Consider the following 24315-nt stretch of genomic DNA (forward strand, 5'->3'; position numbering starts at 1 on the left):
ACCACACATTGCCTTTACGCACTTCTTCTGAAGGATAAAAGCTCGACTTATATGAACAGTGTTACCTCAGACAACAATTCCTTACCACAGAGTCGAACACACATAACCGTGGTAGGTCATCAGTTTTCTGGTCACAGATGATAATAATAATAATATTAATATCTTTATTAACACTTTTGCCTTATAATTAGTACAGAGCAGCAATTTTATTATTTATTTAATAAAACTTTATTGGTATAAATATAAAATGGTATAGATGTTTTTAACTGGTAAATAACGTACACAAATTTCTTGATTTATTCACAAACTGATTCAACATGTTCTGTCCAGGTGAAATTGAGCTTTGTAGATGACATAATTGGGATTTTTCAGTGGAGGATAAATCCCAGGTGTCGGTGATCTCGTGCATCAGATCGAGATATTTCTAGTGTGTCTCGGTTTCGGCTTGCACAATACTCTCATTATGCGGCGACTAATCTAATATGATAATACCAGGTTTATTCGCGAGAATAGTTCTGTCTGTGATAACGAATTGGTCCCAATAGATTTTATTATTATTATAGCTCACTTTGGTAGATAAATGTGTCCTATACGGCTAAGCTAACTCTAAATAACAGACTGCAACGAAGATCTGTAATAACCGTAGTAGTTTCCACCTGACTTGATTTGGTTCGTCAGTTAAATTTAAGTTGTATACATACGTCCGGATTAGTGATGAAACGTGAGTATTTTACTTTATGAATACCAAATCTTACTTTATTATTATTATTATTACTTTCCAATGTAATGATTATTTGATATTTACCAATAACAAAGACTTCGTTGTACTGCATTTATTCAATTCAATCAAATTGTAAACGAAAGAATGATTGGGGGATTTTTTAATAAAAATAAGATGTAGTGTAGGGCCAAATTAAATCTAAAAAAAAATTATATGCCCCTGTCATAGTTTTATTTCCGTAGTTTTAGAAAAAAAAATCAACTCAAGAAAAATTACGATATTTTTCATGTTTTTTTTCATTGTTTTTTCACATCAGAAAAAAACGGTTTTGTACAACACTATCTCGGACACATAAGTCTAGCCACTTTGCATCTATATTCTTAAAGGGATTGAAAACTAAAATATTGTTATCATCAAAGAAAAAGCTTTCCATGTTTTTACAAATTACAATTTTCAATAAATTAAATGAAATGAAATTACATTATTTTTTATTACATATGTTTACATTATTGCATCAGTTTGAAAATTGCATATTAGTGGTCAATAGTAACCAATTTCGACATTGCTTTGAGCTTTGGTCATTTAAAACTGAAAATGTAAATCATGCTGAAATGTGGTTCCTAGTTATTTCAAATTGAAAACAAACACGTACAGCCGGTCGCAAACAATTTAACATTTTGCTAATAAATATTGATTCTGTTACGTTTTAATTCGATTTTAAGAGCTATGCAGTTTCTAGAGGAACTAAATTAACGTACGTATTGCTAGTCATTTATTCGTGACCGGGTGGTCACAGTCCATAATTGCTCAAATCGTTCTTTTAACTCTTTTTTGTTGAGAGTCTTTATTCTGTTGTTTTAACTTTTTAACCGACTTCAAAAAAACGAGAAAGGTGCTCAATTTTATTTTGAGTATGTTACGCGATTATTCCAGCATTTATGAATCGGATTCGATGATTCTTTTTTTTTTGGAAAGGGGGTACCTAAATAATGAAATGAAATCGAAATAAATTAAATATCTGTGAATTTCATCTACTTTCCATTGATCGATTTCAATAAAACTTAGCAAATGCATAGTAAGCCACAATTTTTTTTATAAAAAATATATAATTATTTTGAAATACATTTTATTTAATGTAGATATTGAAGCATTGGGAACAACAAGGCGTTCGGCACCCAAAATCCGTTTTAATGTTATTGCATTAAAACATGTAAAACACTGTCTATTATCTAGTGACAAAAACTCATTTCGATCTTCCTTCTAAATGACGTAAGTTTCATTCATTTACAAGGTGCCGCTCCGCACTCGTTGCATGGATTATAAATGTGCGTTTGAATTTCGGACACGTTACCACTTGCAGTTTGTAAAAACTTAATTAAATGTAACAAAAGTCTGAAGCGAGCGGCTTCATCCTCAACATGGAGGATCCTGGAGGCCAGTGAGACCTGCTGAAGATGAATCTGTCGATTCATTTCAATCCAGCGAATTAAATGAATGATTCAAAATACGTTTAAATTATTTTCACCGTGACTTTTAAATAAGACTGTTTCACAATTTATTTCCTTAAAAATCAATAATAAAACGAATGCCCCATTAATTTACCGGTTTGGTGAGGAGGTTGAATAACACTAGGAAAAAAATATTTTCAAATGTTTCTAATTGTTTTAAAATAATTATAACACCTGAATTTTATAGCTAAATCGTTGGACAAATTAATAATAAGGTATATAAGAATCTTATTATAAATATTTAAAAGATATGACATTCAAACTTACTTTCCATTTTCTCGAATCTCACTTTTACGTGATACGCCATTGTTAGACGTAATGCTTCAATTGAAAATGTTCTAGATAGACTTACAACAATTTGTATCACTAATGACGCTGGCAAATATCTCGGGTCTGTGGGTATTACTTTCATATCGCTTAGCAGTTCACAACTGCAGTAACAATTACTGTAAAAGTTGTGCTAACGAGCTGGAGATTTGTTCCTCGCTTTGTTAAAGTCGTCTAAGATCTCGTTTCTAATTGTTTTCGTAGTAAGTCCAAGTGTGTTAGAGAACTAAGAGCACATCAAATCTTATGTAAGAGGTCCGGGTTTCGAGTCGTATCCAGCACCGTGTTACCGTATAGAACCAATACATTGTAAATGCACTTGAGTTTTGACTTAACAGCGCTGATTTGGTTTCTCTTGTCCTAGTAGTAGGGTTTTTCAATGGGATATTGATAACAAAAATACCGTAAGTTCGACTGTATTTTTTTGTGTGTATGTTTGTCGTTTACTTGTGAACCGATTTTGATGATTCTTTTTTTTGTTGGAAAGAGGGTACCTCAGTATTGGTCATATTTAAATTTGAAGAAAATATTCCACCTCTAAGGGTGGCAAATTAGGGGATGAATCTGGTTTCGCGCACTTTCCGGTAACCGATTTCAATAAAACTTGGCAAACGGATGTAATTCCATGAGAAGTCGGTTTTTTTATATAATGCTACGGAGAAAGCTCTTGCGGAACCGTCTCGATTACAATTTAGTGAAAAGCATGTGAGTCACAATAGATGGTAATGCTAGCACGCTGCCCAGTTAGGTATTTGCAGTCTTTATTATTATCATCTTCTTCATCGATAAAAGAAATGGTCAACATATAACGTGCATGTCGGAGAATTTTCACATAAATATCTTGTTATGATGTGTGAAGACTCGTATTAGGCCGGCGTCGTGGAATTTGGCTGAGTACCCTCTTTTAATGGAGACTCTAGCTCAAAGATGAAACGTATATATTGATGAGGAATAAGAGACTATTTTTTATGCGAGATGTGCAGATTCGAGAGAACGTGATTCAGTCGCAGCCAGTAAACCTTTACATATGTTAATAAATTCAGTGGCGCCGTAAATGTGCGTCTGCCGTGCGCGCTATACGGCAACCAAGACGATTGCGAGTGTGAGAACGGGGCAGTGGAATGAGCACACGCCCTTTCCCTGCTCCTTTTAGTCGACATTACAACGCGTTGCAAAGAAGTTTCGAATGCGCTTCTGACACACGATTAAAAACCTTTGTATGTACGTTTACCGTGTATCGATACCAAAGCAACAATCTACTTCTCGAGCCTTTACAGCGCCGAGCACGCACATACGTGAAACACGCGTCGTTTGCGCGTAAAAAATAGGCCATGTGCATAGGCTCTTATATTAGACTGTCATTTAAACAATATATTAAAACACAGTCATCTACTCGTCACACTGCAGCGTTCAGATCTCTTATAATAAGGTTTATGTTATAGTCCACCACCCTGGCCGGTTACGGGTTGGGGATCCCACACGTTATGCAAGGGCTGTGCACCTTTTGTAACTTGCAGGTTTCATCACGACCTTTTCCTTCACCGAGATGTATTGCTGTTAAAGATTCACAAATGTACGTAACATAATAATTTGAATTAAAGTTAAAGGTACATTGCCGCCACAGGGACTCGAACCGTCGACCTCAGTTCAGAAGCAACTGTACTCACAGAAGGCTATTGCTAAAAAAATTTTGCTTGTGATAAATTCATTTATGAGCGAAGAACTACATTTCTCACAGATGGCGCCATGGCAAAAATCACAGACCAAATAAAGTGGCAAAAATTGTTAAACACCAAAAACAAAGATTTGCAAGAAGCACATAGAAAATTTCGTAAGGACTGCTGGTTCGTTCCGTGGCCTAATTGGAAAAGCATCTGGCACGGTTTGCCCGAGGGTGCAGGGTCGACTCCAGCCGGATCGAATGAATTTTTCTGTGTTAATAATTATAACAAACTAGTGGAGTCATCTCACAAAAAAATAATTGAACATCATGGTAGCAAAACATTGTGACATTGAATAAACTTAAAAAAATACTGTATTGGTTTTCTTACAATCACCGCGTCATTGAACCATGCTTACGTATTTTTTTTTGTTCCAGTTTTCAAATCCCAGACGTCTCTGTCGACGGACTCTGGACTCTGTACGGAGCGAGGACTGAGGAGAACTCACATAGAACTTATAAAACCGGCTGGAAAGCGAATAGGACTGAAGCTGGCAGGTAATATATTGTCTTTTTCGTTGTATTTTGATGAATTCACGTGCGTAAAATTGTGAAAAGCAATATACATCGCGGCACTAATGTGACGTGAAAAATGTTTGTGTAATTTGCCCCTAATAAGAGCAATGAGTTATTTCTCTCTACATTGTCAGGTCTGTACAATGTCGTTGGTTCCTCGGATTCATACAAATAGTACTGCAGTTACTTCGGACCATGTTTTCTAGGATATGGACCGGACGCAATGTACAAGCGTTCTTCACTATGTAAAAGTTGTTAAACCATATTCACTCAGAATTGTAAATAAGTCTCAAAATAGGATGAAACTAGAGACAGGCTTTTTCGGTACAAAGTTAAACTAAAATTTTCAATATGAATTTTTAATACAGAAGGCACGTCGACATTGCTCTGTCTTTTCAATAAATCGTAAGCATTTTATCAATTCAATTCTTTCACAGCTGCGGCCGGAGTGAGTTCAAATAAATCTAGCCAAGAGTCATCTCTTGGGGTCACTTACTGGGAGTAGCAAATCACCATCTTACATTCTTCTTATAAAATATGACGACACAAACAATAGACTTTCCCTTTCCGAGTAAGTAAGCAACATAAACATTACATCAAAGCTCCCCCTGGTAGGCGACTACTTTTAGAAGACCTCTGACAGTCAAGTTGCCCAAAGTGATTTAGAAACGACCAATATATACTTTGAATGGCGTCAGAAATAGTGTTGAATGTACGCAGTTCATTTTATTCTTGTAGCTTTGTCGGCACCGTGTGCTCCCGCACATAAATTGCTTGGAACGCATAAATCCCATGACCGCGGAATTCTTTCGACGCCATTTTGGAATTAAAAGCATAATATCCTGGTGAAAATTTGGTTTACCGCTTTCAAATCTCAAAGGCAGTAATATTAGACCGTGGCATATTGAGGCAATTTATTACGACATGCAAAATGATCAATTGCACCAATAAATCGAAAATGTCGGTGTAAAATTTCAAATTTAAGTGCGAATTGTTTTTACAAGTACAACATTTTTTATAAATTCCAGTGACACTAGTAAATTAGATAAATATCCGGTTTATATTTTCGTACATAAAAATGAGTTATAGTACATACTTATCTCCTTCGAAACGTTAAAGAAAAATTCCAAGATAAACAAGAATTCTGTGTCATCATTCCTTCCGTTCTAAATTTCAGCAGCCAATAAATTCTAAGAAGCAATAATGCGAGATAAGCAACCAATACGCATAAAATCTCAAAGATTAAACCTCAGCAAAGAAAACATTTCGGAAAAACGCTCCCATTTTAATTGCGATCGGGAAAAAATCATCACTTCGACAATTTCCCGTCTTCGTGTTTACAACGCCACGAATTTCCTCCCATCGGGGTTAATCCAGGACAAATTTACATATTTATTGGGTGAGCTTGGACAGATGCGGTATCTAATCGATATTTTCCACTTCTTGTTCTTGTTGCTCTTGTCGAGTGCCGAATATTTCGTTAGTCGTATTTTCATAATAAAGTTTTCAAGTATTGACTTTTTGTTGAATTTCACGGTGTTTTACTATGATATTCATTTATTTTTTATCAAATTACTCCACTAGTTTGTCATAATTATTAATACAAAGATCGCATACAGGAAAAATCCTTCGTTCTCACAGGACTAGGGTGACCACTCTAGATCGAGTCAACAGACCTTACGAATTTGTCTAAGTGTTTGTTGCAGACCGTTTCCATTGCGTTTTTTCAACTTTTATCGCCGTTAACGACACCTATGAGAGACCTATGAAGCTTCTCACTTTTAAGTAGTTTTGAGGATTGTGATATCGTATACCATGTATAATCGAATAAGCTTCAATTTTGTTACTTAATATCTTTGAAGTTACATTGTAATGCATTTACTTATTGTCAATTCAAACAAATCTATGATCCTATGTAGTTTGGTGGCGGTGTTCTTATTTGTATTAAAACTTTAGGTATTTGGTCTTGTTGTCTGACTTAACTATAATTACCACTCTCTTAACTAGTTGGTTATACGAGATAACATCGCCGCGACGTCCTGGAAACATATCGCGTATTGCGCTCATGTGATTCAACGAGTCTGGCGGCGCGTAAGTAGACAACGCGAGTAGGGTTTTGGTTTTCAGTTTTGATTGCAATACTGAAATTTCTGCAATTACTTTAGTCCCAAGTTTTAAAATTCGACATATCAATTATTTCTGATTCTTGTGATTTCTATTGTCCCGTATTTTCCGAAGTAATGCTCATTACTATTCATCATATGGTTTTAAAAATTCGTGCTAACGTAATCGTATTCATTTCTGCCCCGGGGAGCTAACCTTTTTGTCGAATCTTCTGAACCAAGTCAAGATACGTAAGGAACGATTTCCAATGATTTATTATCAAAGGTTCAAGTTTTATTTTAGAAGGTTTCGATTTACGATAAGTATTGGTTTAATCTTTTGTTACCCAACCGGAGTACATTTCTTTAGAAATGAGATAAAATTGGTTGTTAATTGCTTGAAAAGAATTTAGGGCGATAAGTATTGTTACATAATGTCATCTGAGGCTCTGTGAAAATTGATATTGGTTCAATTGACGCTATCAACTAAAAAGAGGTGTAACTTTTGAAGGGTAAGGGTTCTGGTGCAATTACGAATGTATGGGATGTGTCAACTTATCTATCAAGGTGACGGGCGCAGTGGGCTGCCACAGGTGCACTGGCCCCTCAGATCTTTTAGGTTTAAAGCTCTGAGTGGTACTGCAACTGTTACGGACTGGCGTATCGCTTATCACCAGGTGCACGACTTGATCGTTCCATCGATTTGTATTATAAAAAAACTAACATTACATTTTTCTACAATGTTACTTTAAATGATACTCAAACACATAACTATTTTATATTTGGATGTTATGTTTATATATTTAGTGTCATTTTATTATTGTAGGTTACATCGCTTTTGTGCTGATAGCCTCAATAATTGATGACCTGTTAAACTTTCATAAGAATCTTTCCTAGTTTTTTGGGTGGTATACAACTTAAGAAAGTCGTAAGTAATTAAAATTACACTGTGTAATTACTAAAGACATTAATTCCCTTCAAAACTTTATTTTTAGCTCCATTTTAACATTCCCATTCTCCCCTGGAACGGAAAACTAAACAAATTTTGATTCCCAACTTTTTTGTCGGCCATAACAATATTTCTCCTCTTTTCTACAATGGCGTGCATTTTCATAACCGTTGAAGAGCGGAGGTAATTCTGTGCAGCGAGATTTACAGCATAATTACAGCGTCAGACGAAACCGCTGCTAAATCTGTACACAACGCATTGCACCCGAGATTAACTCGCATGTTGATAACTTGAATAACAAAGGCAACTTCATGATAAATCCCTTAAACACTACAACATTATTGTTTATACTGGTAAACTACGTAACATATTTTATAATCGGATTAAATGAAGTGTCCTAGTGTCCCTAAAATTACAAAACTACATTTCAAAAAATACACACATCAAAAGTGTCTAGGGTTCAAGTACGTTTTTGCCAATTACTGAAAATTAGGATTTTTTTTATAATTTTTTTCTCAACTACAATGGTTTTTTTGGTCTATTTCGTAATTTAAAATGAAATAATTTAATTAGTTACTTATTATATGTATAAAAAGATTTTTACTTAATTTTAATAGGGTAATCAACATTATGGTGCATAGTGATAAGTCTCAATTCGGAAAATACGGGACAGTAGAGACCACAAGAATCGGAAATAACTGATATATTGAAGTTCAGAATTAGGAACTTAACCAATAGCAGAAACTACAAAATTACAACATTTTGCAAAGACAATGATATCAATTAGAATTTTAAACGTATTTCAAATGTTTTCTCTGAGAGATGTCCAATCAAAAAAGTTTGAATTTTAAGTAGATACAAAAATAGTCGTTAAAGTCGTTAAAAATCAAAAACAAAGATCTGCAACAAACACAGAAAAATTCGTAAGATCGTCGTCATTCGTGGCTCATTCCGTAGCTTAATTGGCACAGCACCTGGCGCGGATTGCCTGATGATACTGGTCCAAATCCAGCCAGATCCAGTTAATGCGATCTTTGTTATAAAAAAAAGCCAGTCGAGCAATTTCACAAAAAAATAATCGAAAATCATGGTAAAACTTCGTGACATTCTTACTGAATACCAGCGCCATAAATACAGACCATAAATACAGACAATACAGACCATAGTAGACTATCTACTACGCACCTTTACTCTAATTTTAATTGTAATTATATGTAGAAAACTATCATGAAACTCAGACATATTAACTAAAATAACAGATAACTCACGTCGAATTTTTGCCCGACATGTTTCGAACCCATTCATGGTCCTTAATCATGAGATTCAGCGTCGGTGACTCGACGGAAACTGTTTCCGTCAAAAAAATAAAATTCGACTTTAATACGTGAGTTATCCGTTATTTTAGTTAATATGTAATTATGTATTAAATAATGATTTGTGAACTGTTTTTAGCGTGGTTACGTGTTGTTGTATTGCGCTAATAAAAGTATGTCTATGTCTACATTCAAGAAACGAAAAAAATGCATTATTATTATTTTTTTTATAAAAAATAAGTGCGCATTTGACCTCCATCTCACGTGATGGAAAGTGACGATGAGGTCGGCGGTGTAGCATGGACACCTAAAAAATGCCTATTCACTCTTGCCTTAAAAAGGTTCAAGTTATAGCGTTCAGGGTATAAGTCCGCAGGTAGGGGATTCCACTCTCTAGTCGCTCGCCATATAAATGTAGAAGCGAAACGCTTCGTCCGAATCCTGGGAATATTCACATAATACTGGTAAAAATAATTTTACCAAATACAAGCGAGAGTATCTCATACAAGATTCTAATAAAATCATGCGCAGTGGAGAACTACGAAAAGGCGTGGACAGATTTAAAGCGTCAATTAGCCGAGGGCGACTAAATTTGTACTCTAGGGGGGAATAAAAATAGTTTGTGGCTTTGAGTGATGAGCGTGGTTTAAAGTATTGCGCAGAGTTTTGGTACTTTATATTTCGTTTATTTAGCCTATTCATTAAATTCGTCAATTATTTCGTAAACTGAAGGGTTTGTTAGCAACAACTACGGGAGGAGATAAAGCCATCTAGCAAAATTTAATTGATATATTAAAATTTCAATTTGACGACCTCGGTTAGGAAGTAAGTAAATAAGTAAGTACTTTTATTTGTCCAGTTCAATTTCTGATAAGAAACATAGCAGTGATGAACTACCTCCGTGGCTGAACGGTTACCATGCTGGTCTGCTACGCAATCGTCTCGGGTCCGGTTCCCGGGCAGGGAGAAATATTTAATGTATTTACATTAAATGTAGAGGAATAAATTTTATTTCTCTTATGAGCTTGGGTGTAATTTGTGGTTGTCTATACGTGTGTCCAAGGCACCCGCGATACAGGGTTTCCCTTGTGCGGGGCTATGAGTGTGTGCGTATAAAAAAAATAGCAGGTGTATTATTTTACACATTATGGAATACGTATCTTTAAGACATGTACTTTTAAGCATTTTTCAAAACTAACTACATTAACTCCTACACTAGGTATAGCCCGTATCGCTGGTAACCAACGACTTATACTGTGGATGCTGTGTGGTTCCAGGTTCGATTCCCGGTGGAACCAAGTTGGAAAATGAGCTTTTCTGAGTTGGTTTTAGCAGACTAGACAGACCCAGAGGTGTTTTGAGACGTGTTCCAAAGTGAATACCATTGTTCTGGTACTCCTAGTACAGGGAATACTCTAGTTTAAGACGGGGCAACTGGTGTGATAATCTGGCACATTATTATTATAAATTCGTATTAAACAGTCAGTTTCATTGTTCGAACCAGGATTTTTTTTTATTAAAAATAAGTGAACATTTCACTTCTTAAATAATGCCTATTCACTTTCGTTTTAAAAAGGCCCAAGTTATACCGTTCAGAGAACAAGTCTGCAGGCAGGGAATTCCACTCCATAGTCGTTCGCCATATAAATGAGGAAGCGAAATGTTTCGTGCGAATATTTGGAATATCCACAACATACAGGTAGAATCCTAATCTACGTCTGGTCCCCCGATGAAGGAAAGGGGTAGGTGGAGTTAAATCGTCCAATTCCCTCGCACACTGATATATGCTGCAAATTACCGACAAGCAGGCAACTTTACGGCGGTGTTTGAGGCTTTGCAGTTTCACCTCAACTAACACAATTTCGTGTCGCCTATAAGCCTCTTGACACGCTCTTCAACTGGATTCAAGGCCTGTTGGTTGGTGCACCCTGACCCACAATCGGCGAGTACCTTATATCGATTGGTAAATCCTTCAACCACGGCCGCGGTGGCAAACATAGTGTATGCCATCGATACGACATGACTTCTGAACCTCCTTAAATCTAAAATCTCAGAATTTAACTTTTAAACATCGGTATAAATATTAAGATTATATTTGACACTAATCTTAAAGGGGCATAAATGTTTACGGCGTTTCTCCACAACTTCCATGTCTTCTTTTCGTGTCTAATTCCGTCCAGTTAATACAGCACAGCTGTCGAGATATGTTACTAGTCGGGTTTTAAAACTTAGTTTTACGGAGAGCGAAAAACACAGCAAGTCTAGCAGTCTTAATGTTAGAGAGAATACAGTTAGAGCTGTGTTTATGACCGTCCGCTTTTGTTGTTCAGCGAAATGCTTTTTGTGTGCAAGTGTACTTGTACGCTTAATTTATGTTACGGTTGTCTTGCTTTTATTTTGATGTGCTATTTTTTTATGGTAAGGCTATAAAAACGATTTTATGAATTCGTGGGAGTTGTTTTTTGTCGCCGTTTCATTATTTTAGTTTTTTTTGTGTGTTGTATTAATTATTCCTGTATATTATCTCATAGCAACTTTCTTTGATTATTACAAAATTAGATAAGTAATCAAATAAGTACCGTGTCAGTATGTACAATAGGTACAATATTACAAAAAATATTTGTTCAGTCTTATATACTGGTTGGAAATTTTCTTTCGTTTTTCTTAAAGTTAATAATTGTAATAACAAACGTTTTGAAAAGCTTACTTGAGCAGAAAATCGAATCAAGAAATAAGGGACAAAATAAACACTCACTATTTTATTGTACTAATCTATAGGATGTAATTAGATCTTACAATTGAAGATGTCCATGAAATAGTAGAATATCCACTGCTTACCTTATGACAATTTCAATGTCTGGATAGGTACATAAAGGCAGTTAAATGGCATGAAAAATTTCTAGACCTCACGCCTTTAGACTTATTTGTAGGGGGCAATGTCAAAAAGTAATTTACAAAAAGTCTTACGAGTATTATATTTTCCGAAAAAATCTGTGAATGCAGTTATTTGTATTCAGAAAAATAAAAGACGTTTTCCTTAATTAAAATTAGCTATCTCAAACATAAACAGGATACGAAGAAATGCCTGAAGTCATTTTTTCATATCCTGTTTATGTTCCTTCACCGTGTATATAAAATACGTAAAAAAATTCTCGTGCCATAATTCGAGAAAGCAACAGTAAACAATAGCTATAAAGAACACAAAACAAATTATAACGACTATGAACTTTTCTAATATATTTATAGCGAAATTACAAAGAAATTTACTTTCCGGCCCAGTCATCCAATATTTGCTGAAAACAAACTTTTACAAGTCACATACATCATACAAAAGCGAAACACAAAGTAAGCCGTGGTCAGGAACACGAAAACTCTTGTAACACCCTTATCCTTCCAAGTTGAGAAGTTTTACAAGTCACCATAAGTTCTAGGGCAAACAATATTAGTTTGCAGTCATAGTCTAGTTGGGGACACAGTACGACACAGGGTTCGAATAGAAAGGCAGATTGACAAAAAAAAAATTTGTTTTCACAATATGAAGGTGTCAATGTCAAAAAAATTACAACACTAGTTTATAACAAACCTAATCTAAAATCTAAAAGATCTAACGTGTTAATAATTATAATAATTATTAATATTCCTTACATCCCAGTTATCTTTCTCATCCTTCAATTCCGGTTTTTATTCTCACTCCTTCACTATTCATGCGGTCAGACTTTGGAAAGCACTTCCCATTACTGTTCATGATAGTAAATCCTTAGCAATGTTCAAAATGAGAATTAAGGAGCGCTATTTACCGACTGCTCCATCCACTTTATAGGTATTTATAGCACGAATATATGTATTTATCTAGTATTTATAGTACCTATAGTTTTTTAGTTGCCAGCTTATCGGTATTCTACAGGATATATCACGGAGAGTGTGCGATGGAATTGCATAATTTGATTCCGCCTTCCCCTTTCCATCTTCGGGAGACTAGAGGTGGGCGGGAGTTCCACCCCTATGTTGTGGATTTTCCCCCGTTCGCACGAAGCGTTTCGCTTTTCCACATTTGTATGGCGAGCAGCTAGGGAGTGGAATTCCCTGCCTGCAGACTTGTTCCCCGAACATACATACAACTTTAACTTGGACCTTTTCAAGGCGAGAGTGAATAGGCATTATTTCGATGTGCATGCTACATCCTCGACCTCATCCTCACTTTCCATCAGGTGAGATGGAGGCCAAATGCGCACTTATTTTTTATAAAATAAATAAATAAAAAATAATTTAATGTTTTTGACATTTTTTTTTATATTACTTACATAAAATGTTGTTTTGTTATGATTGTGAACCCGTTATTGTAATTATTGTCTCCAGTATTTGCAGGAAGAAATTTCTGTTAAAAAATAAGCAGTACCTTTTCTTTGCGTTTTCCTTGTTACTAAATGTGTTTTTGTTTTTCCAGTGCAATAAGTAAGTAAGCAAGTAAGTAGCGCCATCTGTGATAAATCTATGAATTGTTTTTATAACAGCTCAAAAACTATAAGTACATCACTCTCGCGGCCTATTTTGCCGATTTATAATGGGCGAATTTATTGTTGGATAGCAATTTCTTTAACGCAATCTTAAAAAAAATTTGAAATGCAAATGTTTGATTCCATTATTAATAATTTTTTTTTAATATCTTTAATGTAATGTCAATCGGTCATTCTACAGCGTAATTGTGTACGTACAGATTTGTAGAACTGTATTTGACACTGCAAGAACTTGAATACTAACAGGGTGGAAATGAAACTATTTTTTTCGGGTTTACAAATGCGTATCGTCGGCTAAATTCTGAACCTTCAAGTAGGCACAAAAACAGAAACTAGAAATAATTTTATATGACAGTCTATGATTATACCTTTATCTCATAAGTAAATATAATAAAGGTATGAGAATACGACTTTGCTTTAGAAATTATATTTTAATCTTTGATTTCCCAATATTGCGCTTTAAAAGTAAAAAATGGCAGTGTCCAAAAATGGAGTTACGTGGTTTTCAAATTTAGCTGACGGTACTAGATCGCGTATAGTCTATAAACTTTCGATTTACACTATTTTAAATTCGAAAAAGTTTCATTTGCAATGTGAAGCAACCGCCAAAACCTGTAATCTCAAAATTTACATGGTATTGACAACTTGTTTTTTTGAGGGGTTCTGTGATTTGACTACCGGTAGAACAATTTTAGAAATCAATTTTTTTCCTAAATTGGTTCTGCCCGGAGTACTCTCCGTTTTTCTGGCATTCATAGTAAAGCGAATTCTCTTGTTAGAGACCAGGTAATTGGTGTAGTTGCCTGAAAAACATTAAAGGAAATAATGAAAAAATACGCTTTTTATACTAAATAGAAAAAAAAACATAGTTCCTAATTTTTGCTCTTCGACGTAAAAGCACAAATAAAGAAATAATAAATAACGCGCACGCACTCATATTCCCGCACTAGGGAAACCCTATATCGCGAGTGCCATGGACACACACATAGACAACCATAAATTGCACCCAAACTTACGAGAAAAATAAATGTAGGCCATACAAATATTTCTTCCGGCCCGGGAATGAACCTCTGCGTGGCAGTTCATCATGGTAACCGTTCGCCCACGGAGGCAGTAGAAAGAATAAAACTTAGTTGTTTAGTAGCTGGGTGTTTTTTGTATTCAACATTTTGAATTGAAAGCTCCTTATCGGAGAGTTTTCTCTGCAAATAGCACAAAACTGTAGCCTTGGCTAAGGTTGACGCATTCGAGACGTCTACCGGTCTTGGCTGCTTAAGCAGCACTGCCTGCGCCTCCCAATCCATAATAATTGCCAAGGCGTTGATATTTAACCCGTCACATATCCGAAAAATACACAGTGTCCCTAAAAATTTTTATAAAAAAAATATAGATAAAAAAAATGTTTTTATGGTGGATTTGAAAACTACAGCTATGCGTTAGAGACGCCATGTCACTCTAGGAAACTGCAGTTCCATAATCATCAGGGACATCGTGTGCCTATATAATGATTTTCCAACTATTGCATTAATTGCATTCGTAAATTACTGTCAATCTGTCCCTTAACATTGTATTGTAATATAAAATAGTCAAAGTTTGGTTTTTAGGGTCCGCTGGTTCGTTCCGTGGCTTAGTTGGCATGGCCTTTGGCACGGTTTGCTAGGAGACGCTGGTTCGTATCCAGCCGGATCGGAGGAAACTTTTCTATTATTATCTAATCTTTGTATTAATGATTATAATTAAATAAAAATAATATAATTTTGGTGAAACTTCCTGACATTCAATAAACTTTATTAAAACAAATTATACATAATAACAATTTTCAAAAACCTTCCTCTATAAATATGAAATATACATATTTTATATTTTAGTCGTTCATTTGACGGATTTAATAATCATATTATATATATCGCGCTGTTTTCAAGTCAAGTCAAGTCAAAGATTATTTATTCCATAGGTAAAATAAATTTACACTTGAAAACGTCACATTTAAGCTACTGCTCGTTCACTACGCTGACCTCCCTGAGAAGAACGAGCAAGAAACTCTAGGGATTGCTCTTTTCAAATAAACTTAAATGCTATGGAATACACTTTGAATCAAATTTGTGTGGATTCTGGAGCCGTGTCGTCTTTCCATACATCTTTATCTGACACGTAATCTTCAATTTTGTAATATGATTTTTCGATCAAAATATTTTTAATGTAGTTTTTAAACTTAAAAAATTATAAACTTAATATATGCTCCGGAATCTTATTGTAAAAACGTACACAGTTCCAGTTAATACGTTCCAGTATATAGTGTATTTTTCAGAAAAGATGAAATTAGAATTAGGTACTCACACCCCGTGAAAGATTATTAAAATTTATGTAAGTATAGGTTAAAATTTATTACAGACATCTAAACAATTTCCAAAGATATTTAAAAATTAAAGAAAAAAATAATTTTATATTTACGAGTAAGGACTGTTTTATCCAGAACCAGCTCACAAAAAACATGTCTCGGTTTGAGTTCAGTTGATATCTTTTGATTGTGTCTTATGATATTCTAACGGCGGTTATATTAACGGGTAGAGAATAATTTTTTGCTTTCGGCTGTAATAATAATCTTGAATTTTACATATTTTGAGTTACAACACTATTGTAATAGCAGTGCGATATTATAATTCTTATATAATCCTATGCTAGGTCCATTTCGAAGTACTTAAGCGTATGGACTAAATTGGCAAATCGATTCGTTCGGAGTAACAATGGTCGACCTCAAGCGGTTAAAATGATTAAACCCGGAATTAGTTTCGAACCGACGTCCTTGTGTGATCAAGATCCAATCCGTATTGGAGCCTTATCGATTCAGAATCAGTATTATTAATGGACTGCTAGGCTTTTTAATACAGGGTTGAGAGTGTGTTTTCATATTTAATTGTTGGTTTGAGATCTGTTTTGTTGTAATGATAGCATGATATTCATTCATAACTCACGAAGGGCATTCGTAATACTTTAGTACCAGTAGAGCCCCTTGTGAAAGAGTTCAGCCAGGGAAGTACTGCCACTTTACCTATTTCTGCCGCCAAGCAGTAATATGAGCATTACTGCGTTCCGGTTTTGAAAGTTTCCTGGTGAAATTACAGGCACATGTGACTTTTTAACTTATGTCTCAGGGTGAGGAGCGCGAAGGCAGTGCACCTCAGATCTTTGCGATTGAAAGTCCTGAGTGGCACTGCAACTGTTATGAACAGTCGTGTCGTTTACCATCAGGCGCACGACTTGGTCGTCCCGTCACTTAGTATCATATAGTAAAAAAAGCTTCTTGTGAAAGAGTTCGCCCAGGGAAGTGCTACCATCCTATTGCTGCCGCTATGCTCAATCAACTCAATTTCAAGTGCGTTCCGGTTTTAAATGGTACGGAGGTTGGTAAAACTATAGGCAAATGGAACTTGTCAACTTATGTCTCAGGGTGATCGGATCTTTGCGATTTAAAGCTGTAAGTCGCACAACAACTGTAAAAAATGCAGAACGGCCTTATTTTGTGATGTGAAATATAATTGTAAACAAACATTATTTGTTTTGAATATAATTAATTACACATTGTGCTGCGATTATTGGTACGAGTCAAACAATTACCTTAATACAGTTACCTTGTAAATTCTATCTCACACATAAATATTTTGTATTAAATTTTTTACGCACTAAGACGTCTACAATGGTAAAATACATGTTGGGACATGAAATACGGCACTAGGCTAGTGTAACTACAAAATTGGGCCAGATACTCATGTTAGTCACCTGTTCTTGGAAATTAGGAGTCTCATGCAATGTGGTACGAGAACAACGAAATACACTACAGAGCACGACCCAGTACTCAGACTAACGTTTCCCGTATTGGTTCTACTGGTAATGGAACTCAAGACCACCGCATCTCGCGCCCGGCATCTAACGGTTGGGTCAATGAGCTCGTCAAAATCTGAATAAGGGAATCAGTTGCAAACAGATTTATCACTATAACAGCCCTAACCGCCTTACATTTGGAAGCGAGAACAAGCAATTTGACAAGTAACGTCATACTAATTTGACAGATAGATTTATTGTATTACGCTTAGAAATACAATATTCACAATAAATATACTAGGCCTTAAAAACGTACCTCAAGAGACAGGACCCTAGGGCGCCTTTAAATTTGACGCTGCAGTGGTGCGTGTGTAGCGCGACTGTGGCGCCAATACTCATTTTCATACAATGTTTCGAAGCTGCAGGAGAGAATGAAAAAGTAACTAGAAAGGTCACTCTGCCTTCCCTAGCCTTAGATAAAACATCGTACCCCTCATATTGGGAGACACATTGACGGAACGACAACAAGGCCGTCAGCGAGCTGTTCACTAAGGACGATATTGATATGTAAATTTCGAATTTTCAATATAATGCGATTTCCTTTAGATTCTTTGTATATTTTATTTGTAATAGCCAAATAAATGTTTCTTTCTTTTATAATAGATTATTTGGAGATTATTATTTTAGTAAAATAAAAAAAAAGAGAATATGTTAGTGTGGATAATTTATAGTAGTGTTATTCCCTTATTAAATATAATTATATATAATAAATAAATAAATATAATTTACTTTTGTTTTAGTATTTGATAAATAAAAACATTAGTCGTAATGATCTTACTATTTATATATACAAAACATTCATTTGCTCTTACAAAGTCACTGTGCACGTGATTCCAGAGAATAAATAGTTCAAGAAAGTGGTGGATAACCCTACCACTTGACGTACACATTTGCGTGTGTGTAGACATCTCCTTTCTGTGCGTAGTATTAGAAGGTAAATTAGTTTCTACAGTACGCGCCTTCTATGCTAGTTCTTCGCGCGCGCCACTTCTACAAACTAGATATTGTTAAGGGCGTTTCAGGCCTGGAACGTTCAGAAATAATTACTGCCCCAAATTATTTAGCGAAACGGGCTTAAGTGAACCTTTCACGGTATAGGATAAATCCCTTAAGTTCTTAGGTAATGGCTGTTTACATTCTAACTTTATACTAACACGTGGAAGGCGTATAAAGTACCTAATTCAATTTTATTTTCTCACAATACGCAGTTCCAAGAAAAGACGGACTTTCATTTTCCCCATATCAAAGTGACATCAAACACTTGGTGCAAAAAGTTGACGTTTACATGGAAATAATCATTATTCTTTTATCAATCTTCACAGTCTTCAGAAAACTAAATTATTCTGTCTATAAATGAGCTTATTTTGATCCACATCATTTATGAAAATGTAATTTATGCGAAGAATAAATATTTTGTATATGAAAAATAGGGACAGAGAGAACTCTAATACGAGAAATAAAGTGCTGCTAACTGCTCTTGACAATCATCTTTACGATGTTACAAATTCATTTAACGGGCAATGTACCTACATTACATGTTTTTGTAATAAAACTCCGGTTGATACTTAAAATTTGCAAGTTACCAGGTCGTGTAAAGCGAAACGCCTATCCACAATCCCTGTTGTCCGAAATAAAGATTTATTATTGTTATTATAATAATTATTGTCATTTTCATTGTCATTCATTGTCATTCATTGTCATTGTCATTGTCACTGTCATTGTCATTGACAGTGTCAGTGTCACTGTCTGTGTCAGTGTCAGTGTCAGTGGCAGTGACATTGTCATTATTATAACAGTTGCAGTGCCTCTCAGATCTTTAAATAACAAAGATCTGAGACACTGCCATTGTGCCGGTCACGTTGAGATTTGATACATAAGTTGACAAGTGCCTGTAATTTCACGGGAGTCAGTAGGTATATGTAGATATACAGTACACATATACGCGATTTACGTTCGAAAAATAGTTTCAACATTTCCTATAAATTTAAGTACACGTTTCAATCAAAGAGTTTAGTTTCTTGTAAGTTTACTCGTGCATTCAAATCGTAAGGGACATAGGTGTATTTACTTTTGTTTGGTACGCAATTTAGAATTCGGCACCCACTCTGCAGTTGAAACTAACTGGTTAAGTGGGAACGTTTATTTAATTAGTGAATTGGGTACGAGTTTACAGTTTGAGCATGTGGGATAAATAATTTGGGATACCGACATAGAGTTAGGGACATTTGAAAGGAAATAATGGTTATAATTTTGAATAATGCAAATTTACGTACCAAAGAAAGTTGCTACGGTTACTTCTTAACTAATTTGTTTGTTAAATAACAATAACTTGATCTTTAGCTCTGTTGGTAAAAGCGGTAGTCACGGTTAGGCAACAGAATCTGGTTCGAGTCCAGTTAGATCAAAGGATTTTTTGTTTTAATTTTTGTATCAATACTTAATAAACAAAAACCTAGTGAAGTATTTTCCAAAAAAACATGTAAATAAATATCATTGTATTAAAAACATCCGAATCCCTAACGAGGTCATGCGCCAGAGAACTAAAGTGGCCAACATAGCTCGCAAAATCAGTAAGCTTAAGTGGCAGTGGGCCGAGCATGTCTGCAGGAGGGCCGATCGCCGATGGAGCAGACTTGTTATGAAATGGCGACCACGTCAAGGAAAACGTAGTGTGGTACGCCCTGCGGCAAAATGGATGACCAGAGCAAGGTGGCCGGCAGTGGTTGGATGCGGGCGGCCCAAGACCGGGAAAGTTGGCATGGTCTCGGGGCGGCTTATGTCCAGCATTAATGACGTATTAAAAATATCATGGCGTTAAAAAAAATAAAGTTGCAAATAACAATAAGTTCAAATTTTATCAAAAACGACAGTAGAAGATTGTATTTTCGTAACGTCTTCTATTATGCAGAAAATGGTACGTTGCCTTTTTGTTAAGGAGATTAACTGGGGCCCTAATCGTTTACGACCGTTTATCAACGATGAATGACCTACACTTGAATTTTGATCGGGGCTAGAACTAGAACTAAGAATGCATGACAACGCGATTTGACAGTTCCGAACGGATCCGTTTCACAGTTACAAACTGGCCCGTCTTTTCGTTGATTTTTTTTATAACATCAAGTGACGGGGCGAACAAGTTGTATGCCTGAAGCTACACACCTGTCCACAACAGTTACAGTGCCACTCAAAGCTTTCAATTGCAAACTTTTGGCACTCTCGAAGTGGACTTTAACCTTACCTATTTCTGCCGCCAAGCAGTAATGTCAGCAGTACCGTGTTTCGGTTTTGAAGGGTAAGGGTGCTGGTGAAATTACAGGCATATGGGACTTCTCAACTTATGTCTCAAAGTGACGGGCGTAGTGGCAGTACCCCTTAGATCTTAGCTATTTATTAACAGATTGTAGCCAAGTATTTAGACTATAGCCTTTACATGTGAATTATAAACTTGACACTCACGCTGTCGACCGAATCCGCGCAATAGTCTCGTCTCGCCATTCTGTGTTTCCATGGCATTTGTACGTCACGCTCTTAAATATTTTTCTAAAAGCTGTTATTTGCCGGTGTTTAACATTCGCGTCGAATGAAGCTGTTCATATATATAATTACAATCGAATATCACGTTCGAATGTTACAAAAATGTTGCATTTTCATAATGCGTGATATATGATACCATTTACAGACGAACGGTTGTTCGTCTGTAAATGGTAATCGAAACAAAATTAAAAAGCAGATAATCACCGATTCAGAGAAAGACAGCCTAACGACTTTATTAAGTATAAAATGTTAATACCATTAAAATTTTGTTAATTAAATACAATTTATAAAAAATTGTATCAGTGTAACGATTTCTTTTATAAAATATACGTAGTTGATTTTCAATATACATAAATTCCTTGCTTGTAAGCTTTTAAATCAGGTTGCGCAAACTAGTAAAAATTGTATATTAACCAAGGTTTAGACGTGGTAAATAAGTAGTAAGTAATTGTATGTAAGTAATTACTGGACGAGTATTTTTCGTATTTTTTTATAATACCAAGTGATGGCGCGAGCTAATCGAAAGCATCGCCTGGTCATAAGCGACATGTCTGTACATTACAGTTGCAGTGCCATGCAGAGCTTTAAATCACAAATATCTGAAGGGCACTGCTACTGCGACCGTCACCCTGAAACATTCGTTGATAAGTCCCATGAGCCTATAATTGTGCCAGCAGTCTTACCCTTAATATTATTATTATTATTATTATTACTACTGCTTGGAGAGAGCTCCAACTAATATTTTGTTATTTTATATATGCGTTTATAATACGAATCAAACAGTTGCTGTTTTTACCGAGGCTTTATCCTAGAGCTTTTCGCAAGGAAATGATACAAATAAACGAGCAGACGACTCGGCTTTGTGGCATTTTAGACACTTCGATGTTATATGCAACGGTCAAATACTCATGTTTAAAAGTAGAACGTAGCGGTAAAAATGGATTTTCATATGGATTTCGTATTAAAGTATCGTTCGCCGGGAAGTATCTTTTTTTATTTGTGGGTGGAAAAATCAGGCTTTTGCATGTTGTTTGTTCAAAAGAAAAAGTAACATTACCGAGCATTTAAGAAAAATACCTCCGTGAAAATGTACTTGAACGCTGAAGAAAGTACAAGATTTTGGGTAACTAACTGTATTGAAATTTTTGAACTATAAACACATAAAAGCAAAAATATAAAAATTTCCTGAAATCACATTTATGTTCTTAAGATGGTCAAGTATTTTCTTTATTCAGATTTCCTGCTTTTGATAGTCTTGCTTCCTTTCTTTTATGTTTATGCTTCTAAAGCAGAAACGGTGTAAAAAACACTTTACAACTTTTACTACACTATTTCTCTTAGTAAATCATATTTCACGGTTTGCTACGTTCCCCTTTAAAGCGCTTTGGCTTCCGACATTCTTCCGTTTAGCTTCCGAGTTTGGTTTGTCTTCACATTTCTTTAGAACTTATTTTTTAATGCGGAAGATTATGATGACTTAAAGTACAGTTTAGATATTAAAAGTACCACTACGCGGGACAAACTTTTCACCTTCGCAAGTTAATGTTAACCTTCCGAATTAGTTATGGAAGATGCATGCCGTAACTAACTTTGTTTATGATAGGAAGTGATGGGACGAAGAAATCGAGCGCCTTTTGGTGAGCGACATGTCTACCAGTAACAGTTGCAGTGCTACTCAGAGGTTTCAATTGCAAAGATCTGAGGGGCACTGCCACTATGCCCGTCACCCTGAGAGATAAAGTTAACAAGTCCCATGCGCTTGTAGTTTTACAGGTTTGTTACCCGTCAAAGCTGGAACGCAGTAATGAGAGCGTTACTGCTTACAGCACTACACTTATTGTCATAAACAACGCATTTGCATATTGGTAAATTTCGAGATGTTGGCACCAAAGGTTTTTTTCTTTGAAACATGTCAATTATGCTTATTTTGCTTCTGCTTTGCTTTGCTGTTATTCTGACTTCTTGGTGACAATGGGACTGTTACGAGCTCCTTTATACGTTTTGTATTTTCGTTTCTGGTTGTCATGGTGAGGGTGATTACAGGTATTGTGTTAAGAAAAAAGTCGACTTTTATTTGCGGAAAAGAATTAGAAATTTGTGATAGCCGAAACGAACCCGGAACAGATATCACGAGAGTATACCCTTTGAAACAAAAAATATTTTCAAAATTGGTACACAAATGATGGAGAAATTGGTCAATACACGTACATGTCTTTAAAATTAGAGGATTTCCTTCGATTTTCAAGGGATCCCCTCATCAGATTCTGACTTGACGACAATGGAACCACCACGGAGTGCTGCAACCTTTCAAACAAAAAATAGAATTTTCAAAATCGGTCCACGATTAACGGAGATATCTGAAAACATATACAGCCAAACGCATAACCTTCTCCTTTTTTTAAAGTCGGTTAATAAAACTGAGGTAAGTGAAGAAAATCTTTCATAAATTTTTCACAAATCGAACGTAAGAACTGGAGGACTTTCCTGGCTCCGACAGTTTTTATGTCCTCTTGGTGTGGCCTGTACCTACCCAGTATGGAACTTCTTACATCCATTAGAAGGCAACACTGGATGAGGAGATGTTTCATCCGAATCGTCGCAGAAACGTCAGTCTCCGTTTTCTCTCTGCCTAATATTTGACATGTGCTTGTTCAAACCACAACGCCGTTAAGAATCTATTACATATGTAACTTTAAACGTTCGTACTTTAAACGAGTTAACGTATCAACTTAGCATACAATTACAAATCAGAATCTATGTAAATATCTAGTGCGCTAAAATGCTATAAAAATAGCGTACCTATAGAATGTTTTTACCTCATTAATGTATAACAGGCTAGATCATAATTCAGATCGTCGTAATGAACTAGGTTTAATATGAACGTTCTATTACGCGCTAGAAACCCCTCGAATCGTCTCTTTATAACAAATAGAGGTATTTGAACAGCTCGCAATCGCGCGTTTCCGTACTTGTATAGCGTGGGTTGTTTGAATAGGCTCCGGGAGTATATGTGGGAATGGACGAGACTTTAATGTAATTAATGTTAATTTGAATTAGCGAGTTTTGATAGTGAACTTTGGTGACTCTCGTGAGCATTGTTTTGTGTAACTTGAAATATTTCTTGGTAGTTTGTATAATTGTGGCTATAATAAATAAATAATAAGTACCACTTCATCTCTAATATAATAGGGGTTAAAGTATGAAATTGCCGATTTGTACTGAAAATCTAAAT

General features: G+C 35.5%; 1 protein-coding gene across 2 annotated transcripts in view; it reads left to right on the plus strand.

Annotated features, from left to right (window-relative positions):
* Positions 1–709: 709 nt before the first annotated feature.
* The window catches only part of LOC113236798 (glutamate receptor-interacting protein 1), a 283967-nt gene continuing 260361 nt past the window's right edge, over positions 710–24315 (plus strand). For both annotated transcript variants that reach the window (XM_026472980.1, XM_026472982.1), the window contains exons 1-2: positions 710–721; positions 4655–4774. In XM_026472980.1, the coding sequence (XP_026328765.1) occupies positions 715–721; positions 4655–4774 (127 nt within the window). In that variant the 5' untranslated portion in view covers positions 710–714. The remainder of the gene's footprint in view (positions 722–4654; positions 4775–24315) is intronic.

This window comes from Hyposmocoma kahamanoa, unplaced genomic scaffold (genome assembly GCF_003589595.1).
Source record: "Hyposmocoma kahamanoa isolate Upper Pololo Valley unplaced genomic scaffold, ASM358959v1 92, whole genome shotgun sequence".
Taxonomy (NCBI): Eukaryota; Metazoa; Arthropoda; class Insecta; order Lepidoptera; family Cosmopterigidae; genus Hyposmocoma; species Hyposmocoma kahamanoa.